The 9,360-nt window shown below is 44.7% G+C and overlaps 1 protein-coding gene across 1 annotated transcript; it reads left to right on the top strand.

Moving 5' to 3' along the window:
- The first annotated feature begins 5,343 nt into the window (after positions 1–5,343).
- Positions 5,344–9,152, top strand: dmrt2a (doublesex and mab-3 related transcription factor 2a). Its single transcript, XM_087848799.1, has 4 exons — positions 5,344–5,483; positions 5,994–6,387; positions 7,485–7,587; positions 7,831–9,152. Exons 2-4 carry the CDS (start codon positions 6,022–6,024, stop codon positions 8,922–8,924), a joined length of 1,563 nt encoding a protein of 520 aa, XP_087704925.1. The 5' UTR covers positions 5,344–5,483; positions 5,994–6,021; the 3' UTR covers positions 8,925–9,152.
- Positions 9,153–9,360: the final 208 nt, after the last annotated feature.

Raw genomic sequence — 9,360 nt, 5'->3', positions numbered from 1 at the left:
GCTTTTCTGACATAATATAATGATGCCATTTAAAAATAATCTTTGTTTTATTGATTAATTATTTGCAATATATGGATTCAGACTCAGGTGTTCTGCCAACAGGGAAGCTGCAGAGCGCCCTCTGGTGGACAAACTGCAAAATAACAAGCTTTTATTTTCTTCTGCCAGTTCTTTACTATTATTATTATTATTATTATTATTATTATTATTATTATTGCTTTTACTGGACATTATATGCACCACAATGATATTGACTAATAGGAGCTCTGGCCTCAGCCCTGAACCTTCAGCACATAAACATTTATTCCATTAATTGATTCATTTACCAAATATTTTCTTTAAAAAAACTACTTTAAAATAGTAACATGTGACTCATTAACGGATTTTATACCTAATATTTAAGTGGGAACACGTTTAATATCAACTTAATTTTGTACTTAGTTTCTTTCTTTTTTCTTCTTCTTCTTTTTTTGGACTCCTGGAAGGAAGAAATGTGGAAACTGAATTATAAATACAAAAAACCCCCAAAGCAAAAAAGATAATCCATCTAATTTTCAGACAGCCACTCTTCCTGCACTATCCATTCATTTTCATGAAATCTGGCTCTTTTGAACCGGAATCAATTTTGTCACTGCTCTGACCTTTGACCTTTCCAATAGCAAGAAATATGTAATGTTACAGGTTTGGCTTTAACCAAATCACACTGCTCAGTCTCTTTTACAGTAAGCTGCTGAAAGACTCAGTGAAATGCATTAACTGCTCACATTATGAAATGATTCAGCGTGTTTGGATGTGGAGCCATCGTGTAGCCAACACACATGTATATCATCATATACCCGGTAAAACTGACCTTTCACAATGTCACAACATCCTGATCTGACAGGCTGTGTGTGTGTGTGTGTAAATTGTTACATAATGAGGAAAGGTTAAATATTACCAGCTGATAATTAATGACTAAAATTGAGCTAAACCGTGTAACCAGCTGTAAAATGTAAAAAATGAAAGATCTTTGAAGCTAATGTAATCTAAACCCCACAATAAGAAATCAAATTTCCATCCAAAGCAGAAGACTTCTGATCAAATGCAGACTAATATTAATCAATAGTTTAATTATAGCAAAGAGGTTAAATGATCTGGACTCTTTCAAACAATGAGAGGAACTTTTACATCAATTGTTGTTGTTTTTGTTTGTTTGTTTGTTTTGGTGGAGTAAAAATAGCAGAACATCGTCGGATTTCCGGCTGAAGGCTGCCACCCAGTGGACAACAGAGGAATGTCACGTTTTAATCTTAAAAACTTCACATTCCTGTTAATCTGCAGCACATGCTTGTGTGGTAAACATTTCTATCCACATAAATATATTTTACATACAATATTTTTACATAAAAGTGAAACTAGGATAAAAGGAAAGTTTTCTGGATATGATACGAGTGTAATTCACAAACATCACAATGATATTATTCTCCAAATGAAAGTGTGGGGAGCTTGTAAGTAACATCTTTTATTCAGTGCAAACTCAGACTGAAGGAATATAAGTTCACTTTAAAGCTGCTTCTCTTTCTCACAGATAAAATGTGCTAATTATCACATGATGACCAGCAGTGGGGTTACAGGCTGAGTGCAGCAAATGCAGATGAAAGTAAAGAGCGTGGATGAGGCTTGTCAGGCAGCTGTAGGACACGTCCTCCTCTTTGTTGCACATTGGCCATGAGAGGTCGAGGTGTCAGCCTCCTTCAGACAGAGACAAATGTCGCCCCGCCTGGTTTTCTATTCAGCTGCATGTGTTGTCGGTCCATCAGAGGCTAATTAACATAGCAGGATCCCCAGTGATCCCACGCTGCTCGTTCTGTCTATACACAGCTCCTGTTACACTTTACGGCGTGCACAGCAGGACGCTTCCAACGAGATGCTGCTGTTTCAATCAGGCCCAAAGTAAACTGGACAGCATGTGAGGACTGTGTGTCTGCATCCACGCAAAGGTCATATCACCAAAATCGCTGCTTCCTGCATGTTTCCACAAAAAGCTCAAATGCAGTTAACACGTGATTTTTATAAACACACACTGTCACATATCTGTGCACGCTGAAAAAAGCCTTTAATGTTCTGGAAACTGTTTCCTGTGCTGTTTAAAATTATTTTCATGATGTCATGTTGGACCTGAACTCATTTGTTTTGGGGGAAATACCTGGTGCAGGAAAATCAAAGGCAGGGAGCCACGCCCACAAAACAACAACAACAAACTGTGGAAAACTATTCCTGAAATGTTTATGGAATCATAAAGAGACACCAATCGAAGGTTCAGATGACTAAAAGTCATGAGATGACTAATGACTCTCGGTTATTCTTTACAGGAACATCAGGAACATCCAAGCTGAGGCGATACTGTCTGAGGATATTGTTGCATTTATGACATTGGAGAGGAAACCCCGCTGAACATCCTCACAGAAAATCTTCAGGGAACAAAAACTAAGATTTCCTGGTTTCAGGAAATACTCTAAAAAAAAATTCACAGGCCGGAAACACCTGTAATGTTTCAAAACCACTCCAGGATCCAGGAAAACTGATTGTAGATCTCAGGATTCCTGAGGTGATCATGGAATTTGTTCAAGGATCTCTGGGTTTCCTTGTAATAACCTCTGAAATTGCTAAGTGGAACAAATCTGTCTTACAACACCCCGAAAACATTAAGGGGGGGTTTGCAAAGCACCTAAAATTAATATGAACTTATATTTTCTTCTCAGAGTTTCTTTTAAAGCACTCGAGACTCAACAGACCCGTGAATTTTTATGAAATTCCATCAGTGCCTAAAACCCAAGATTCCCAGAGTCCTCACCTAATTGTTTGATACACCCCAACCTCTGAGCAGATAAGCGAACACCCACGAAATGATCAAATTTCACGAAGGAAAAATATCAGAATTAATAAATAATCAATAAAAAATCAGGACTCCCTGCAAAGACCCTTTAACAAGCTACGTTTCTTAAATCAAATTAAAGGTCCCTGGAAAATCCTTATGCGGAGTTCAGCTAAAACCTGGAAATTCCTTGGCCTTGGAAATTCACCAAACATCTCTTAGATTAACTCCTCAAAGCCTCCAACTATTTCACGGATCCATATAATCCCTTCAAGGAGTTCAAAAATAACCCCTCTCTGAAAAGTCATTGAAAGACCTCCGTGACGTCCACATTTCACCTGGAGGGTCCGGCTCTGCGCGGACCCGCCTGTCCGGCCCTGCGGATCAAAGCATTCCCGGTGTGGAAGCAGCAGCCGCGGGTGGGCTGCTCGTAACCTCCGCAGTAAATTAAGACGGAGAAGCAAATAAAGCTCCACCTGCGGACACTTTTTGGCACTTTTTGTTGCGCCAAAAACGGATTGTCTGCCAAAAAGCGATTTCCGGTATTTGCCAAAAACTGATTGCTCGTATTTAAACTGCTATAAGTAACTTTTTGAGCTATAATATGTGAAACATGTCAAATGCTTCCCTCATGGATGACACAAAGTCATAGTGAGCCACAAACAACATTCGTGTAACAAGGTAGAAGCCGCGATCAGTTTTTGGCAGCGACGTTTATATAACATTTATTTATGCAGTTAAAAAAACTCATTAACATTAAAAATGTATTTTTAAGAGTAAGTTGGCCAAGAGGAAATATGACGATAGTTCAGTAAAAATATTTTAGGTGCGGATAAAGGAGCGGGTTGGTTATAATGTCAGTACAATAACACAGAGTTGTAAAGACACTTGAAAAAACAGATAATTTTTAATTCTATATATGAACACTTTGTAAACGCTGTTCACCGAAGTCTGTTTACCAACACACGTAAAGATATTACACATAAAAAATACACGGAAACACTGGACATCAGTTTTTGCCAGGCGATCACTTTTTGGCACAACACCGGCTCACCGTGAGTCCGCGTGCCAGAAAAGCACAAAGCGGGACCGTCCGGGGGGGAAACGGAGACCAGGTCCTCCTGAAAATAAGAAATAACGATCTGAACTCGTCACGAAAAATAAAGAGCTAATAAAAGTCTGTGACTATATTTAAATTTGCACCGGAGAAAAATCATATTAATTGAATTATTATATTATCTTAATGAGAATTATAAACAGATAAAAATGTAATTTAAGAAAATCTCTTTTTAATATTACGCATGCGCAGAGTGACAGTAAATTAAAAATATGTGGACATTTTTAGTTTGAAAAAATCCCGCAGGACAGAGTCCCACGGCCTTCTTTCTCAATGCAGCACATGCGTGACATTAACTCGCAGCAGTCCGCGCTGCCGTTCACTGTGGAGGCCTGTGCGCGCGTGCTTTGTCCCACAGTCGGTTGACAATGAATAAATGTTACGTGTCCGTGTTTTTGTCTTTGTGAGGCTGACTCTCAATCAGCAGTCAAAGATGCACGCGTGCGAGTCCCACATTCAGTCATTAGTGTCACGGGTGAAAAAGACACTGAGGACCACAGAGAGCACTCAGACTTCATCTCAGTCCGTTTATAGCGTTAAAGGAGAATTATGAGGATGGATTTCCAAAATAAAAGCAGCGAATAACTGCTTTTATAACAATCAGATTTATTAATATAATATTCAGATATTCTATAACGCGTCTGCTGGTCTGAGGCACATTCGGGCCTCCCGCGGCTGTTTTGTGTGGGGCTCCTCTTCACGCTGACACGGTGGGTTTTTCTCTCAGGTGTGATTGTTGTGACAACACGGTAATCTTCCCCGGTTATCTGCGCCAGCTGCACGGACTGTAACAACCTGCAGGACACCTGTATCACCCCCCCCCCCCCCGTCTCTGGGCAGAGGCCAGCAGCTAATGCCTACAGATTAATGACGTCAGGAAGTGAATCCACCAGGTTCAATCTGTATAAAATTATTCTTCTCTTTTTAAATTCTTACTCATCAATAAATGACAGTTTTCCTCATTTGCTGACTGAAAGTTACAGTTTTGGAAAATTCTGTTTGTTCGTTTTTTCAGCTGAAAACTAAAAAGCTCGATGACGCGCAGAGGACGGTGAGTCGGGCCTAAAGCAGTGCTCCGTGTCTCACATAAAGCTGAAATCAAACGCAGACAGATAAACTGTCGCGCTGGTGTCCTGGACCACTTTCTCTTTTTAACATCTTCCCCCTTTCGGCCTGTCGTTCCTGGACAGTGACCTCCTGAAGTCACCGCAGGGCGCTCGGTGCTCGCGGCCGGTGCTCGGCCCGCCCCCTGCATAACTGCTCCTGCTCCTATTGGCTCTTTGCGTGTTTGTAAACGAGCCAATCAGAGGGCAGCCTGCTTCGGTTCATAGCGGTGTGGCTCCTTGTGTCCGAGTCAGAGGAAAGTTGGACGCGTCCCCGGTGCCCTCTGCGTTTATCCGCGCAATTAGCGGCTAATTACAAGCTCGAGTCTGGACCGTGAGTGTGTGAGTGTGTGTGTGTGGCGTTCATCACGGTGTTAACGACGTTTCCCGCCCTGCTGGACTCCTGGAGGTAAAACTAATTCCGTTCTTTAAAAGTGTTTCTCGGCTCAGTCGCTCAGACGCAGATGAATTAAACCGGTTTAATTAAACTGTGTGAGCCGGTGTCACACAGATATCCCGGGTTATGTGACAAACTGCTCTGAGACCAGACTGTTGGAGTTTTACTAGTTCTGGTTTTATTAAGGCCTCACTTTCTCTGATTACAAACTGTCGTGTTAAATATTTCACAGCTGTAAATAAAAATAAATGTTCTGAAAAACTAAAAGCTGTTTTAAATAAAAAAAAAAACGAACAACAGATTTATTATCTTTTTATTCTTGTAGATAATCTACTTATTAGACTAAAAATATTTTTATTTTATTATTTTTAAATAAGAAATGAAAGTTTGGGATAATTCATAAAACTGTCCAGATGAGGAAATGTTTGGTGTGTAAACTCTGACAAACTGGTGATGTTTACATATTTTAAGTGCCAGTTTTTCTCACCTGATCATAATCTAATCAGTCATATTCGTCTCCAGGTACAAACTGGCTTCAAATCCAGCAGACATGTCAGAGAACTCCGGCTGCGAGCTGGAGATCGACGTGGAGAGCCTGGAGACGGAGAGCGAAGAGCTGGCCGACTCCTCCGAGCGCCCCGCCTCTCCGCGGCTCGGCCACGCCGCCTCAGAGGACGACTGCCCCGGCACCAAGAGCCGCGACAGGGCGGGCCCCATGTGCGCGGGTGACCAGAGGAAACTGAGCCGCACGCCGAAGTGCGCCCGCTGCCGCAACCACGGCGTGGTGTCCTGCCTGAAGGGCCACAAGCGCTTCTGCCGCTGGAGGGACTGCCAGTGCGCCAACTGCCTGCTGGTGGTGGAGCGGCAGCGGGTGATGGCGGCGCAGGTGGCCCTGAGGAGGCAGCAGGCCACAGAGGTGAGACTGAGGGTGGTGTGTGGTGGAGGTGCGCTAATCACACAGGAAGGACTCACGTGTGTCATCAGCTGCTCGCTTGGAAGCCTGGATCCCTGCTGCCCTGCAGCTCGGGAAGTTCAGATGATCAGGAGCAGCTCAACATATTTATCTTCTACTTGGAGCCGCTACAGTGACCTGTGGCCTTTGACCCCGTCCTCAGCGTTAGTGAATCAGGCGTTGCTTCTGTGGTCGCAGCTTCTGTCGTGTCACACGTGACCAGCATGCACAGAAACGCTGAAGTCCTTCTTTTGTTGCTGTTTCTGCTTTCGTCTGTGGGACAGTTGAGAAGTTGAGCGCTTCTCCGTGTTGTTTGTGATAACTTCTTCACATCTGCACACCGTCCTTTCTGCTACAGTGGAAGAAAAAGAAAATCGCTGATTTTTCCAAAGTTTTTCTAAGAACCTGAAGCCTTCAGAAGCGCCGTCAGTGTTATTTTAAAGGCTCTGTGTTCGGGCTTGCAGCTGATCAGAGTAAAGCCGAGGCTCAGCGTGCACGTTATCGCTTTGTTAGCTTCACTGAACAAACACGAGTATAAAAGCACATCCGAGGAGCCGTTGGAGGTTTTCAGGTTCATTCAGCAAACGAGGAATATTTAGTTTTCCCCAAATAAAGGCTCAGGAAGAGAATTAGAATAAAAACACAAAATCACAGCTGTTTCGTGTGTGTGTGAAGAATCTGCACATATTTCTGTAAAAGAGCAAAACAGCATTTTAAAGATGAGACCAGATGAAGCTGAGCTGCTGTTAAATATCCTGGTTCATATCTTTAACAAACACTTTCTCTCATTTCTGTTACTGCACAAAAACTAAATGTGTTAAATGTTGGATTTGTTAGTCCTGCGTCTCCGTCCAGTTCAGGGCAGTTTTGAGGCCTTTTTAAGGTAATAACAGGAGAGATGTGTGTCGCTGCTGGATTATTGTTAAGGCTGGTTTTTATTATCCAAACACACAGGTGACGTGGACCTGAGCTGTGAAAAATCAGTTATTTTAACAAGGATTAAGGTGAACACTCTGTCAGCGTCTTTTAAATATTTCTCTTTTGTTTCTCTAATTTCCCAGGATAAGAAAGGCGTATCCGGGAAACCGATTCCTGCAGAGAGGAGGACGATATATCAGCGACACATCCGACCGTCCACCATGCTCGCCAAAAGCATCCTGGAAGGTACGGCTCAGACAAAAAGAAAAACTTCTGCCTCCGTCGCTCGAAGCGGGGCTTACATTTCTTTTTCCTTTAACACCAAAGGGGCGATAAGGACGTGCTAACAGCTGTAAGCAGTAAAACGTCGGCACGTGCTACGCTAACTCGTTTAGCAGCTTTACTAAGTATAAATGTAATTAGATTATTATCTGTGTTGGGTGTCGATGTCGATGTCATAAAAGTTGAACGTTTGTTTTTCGATGACAGGATATCGCCCGGTGCAGTCGGATCCATTCCTGGCAGCCAACCCGTCTCTTCCCCCGCCGCTGAGCGACCGCATGAGGAAGAGACGGGCTTTTGCAGACAAGGAGCTGGAAAGCATCATGCTGGAGCGGGAGTACAAAGAACGAGAGCTGCTGGAGAACAACCAGGGCGCTCCAGGCTCGCTCCTCTTTCCCAACGGCTTGGTCCACCACTCGTCTGAGTACAACGCCTACAAGACGGCCTACTCGCCGGCAGCGCCGGTCGAGCCGCAGCCCAAAGAGCTGTGCGGCTTCCTCGCCCCTAACTGCCTGGATCTGGGCGTGCAGTACCCCTCGACGCCTGGGAACGTCGAGCTCATCTCCTCCAACGTCAGCGTGGCGACCACCTACCGCCATTACCCGCTGCAGCCGTCGCGAGGCGGCTTCGTGATGTGGCCCCGCGGCGCAGCCAACCTGGGAGACGCTCTTCTGTACCAGCAGTGCCTGTTCAACGCCACGGCGGTGCAGAACATGAAGCCCGGTGCTGTGTGGGAGCCCAAAGCGATGCCCGCTGAGAGTCAGCCGCCAGAGCAGGAGGCCGCGCTGCTCGCCGCTAAACTGGAGGGATCCCGAGCCGCCGCTCTGCAGGACTTATCAGACCCTCAGAGGCCCGACCCCAAACCTGCCGTCACCCAGGGGGAGCAGAGGGAGTGCTCGGCCTTCTCTCCTCCTAAGAGGAGCTTTGGACAATCTTTCCCCAACCGCCCGCATTCCCAGAACTCCAGCCAAGTCCTCAACAAGCTGAGCAAGGACAACGCTAAGCCTTCCATGAAACTCAACTCCTTCCACTCCCTCATCCAGCACTCGCTGAGTGAAAAAGCCAGCGGCGGGCCGGAGCTCAGAGCGCCGTACTGCAAGGAGCTGTTAGAGGAGGCGGCGCGCAAGTACAGGGAGAGCGCCGCCAAAGACTTTCAGGCGGTAAAACTCACAGACAGGTACGCCAAAGACTTCCTGTCCAAGCCTGTAGGGACCAAGACGGCGCCCAGCGAGTCCCTGTCCTTCTCCGTGGAGGCCATCCTGAAACGGCCCACGCCCGCCATAAGTCGAGCATTCCACTAAAATCCACGAGGTGTCCTTTGTTGCACTACAAACACGTCTCAGCAGAGATCAGCTTCAGCTGTGGTTTTTGGGTCAAATGTAAACACGAGCACTGCATCGCAAAACAGACGGTGTGATATTTCTGTACAGTGTCGAATATTTCACACACGCATGTTTGAATAACTTTATTTGTGTCGAGTATTTAAACACGATGTCGATGTTTCCCTCACGTCAATAAACTTTATAAGACTGAACTTCCATAAAAAGTGTCCGATGTCATTTCGTGCTCGAGTTGTGACGCCTGGAAGTGCGAGCGGCTTTGTTTATGTCAGGAGTTAGTCTGCACCGAGCGATCCACGCCTGCAGCCGGACAGAAACACAAGAACTTCTGATGGATTATAAGAAAAACACACACAACTCTAATGTTTTTAATCGTTTCTTTCATGTTGCACAATTA

The sequence above is a fragment of the Neolamprologus brichardi genome, chromosome 12 (assembly GCF_056152115.1).
Source record: "Neolamprologus brichardi isolate AB-2024 chromosome 12, ASM5615211v1, whole genome shotgun sequence".
Taxonomy (NCBI): Eukaryota; Metazoa; Chordata; class Actinopteri; order Cichliformes; family Cichlidae; genus Neolamprologus; species Neolamprologus brichardi.
The sequence above is the reverse complement of the archived record's forward strand: the minus strand, read 5'-3'. Positions and strand labels throughout refer to the sequence as shown.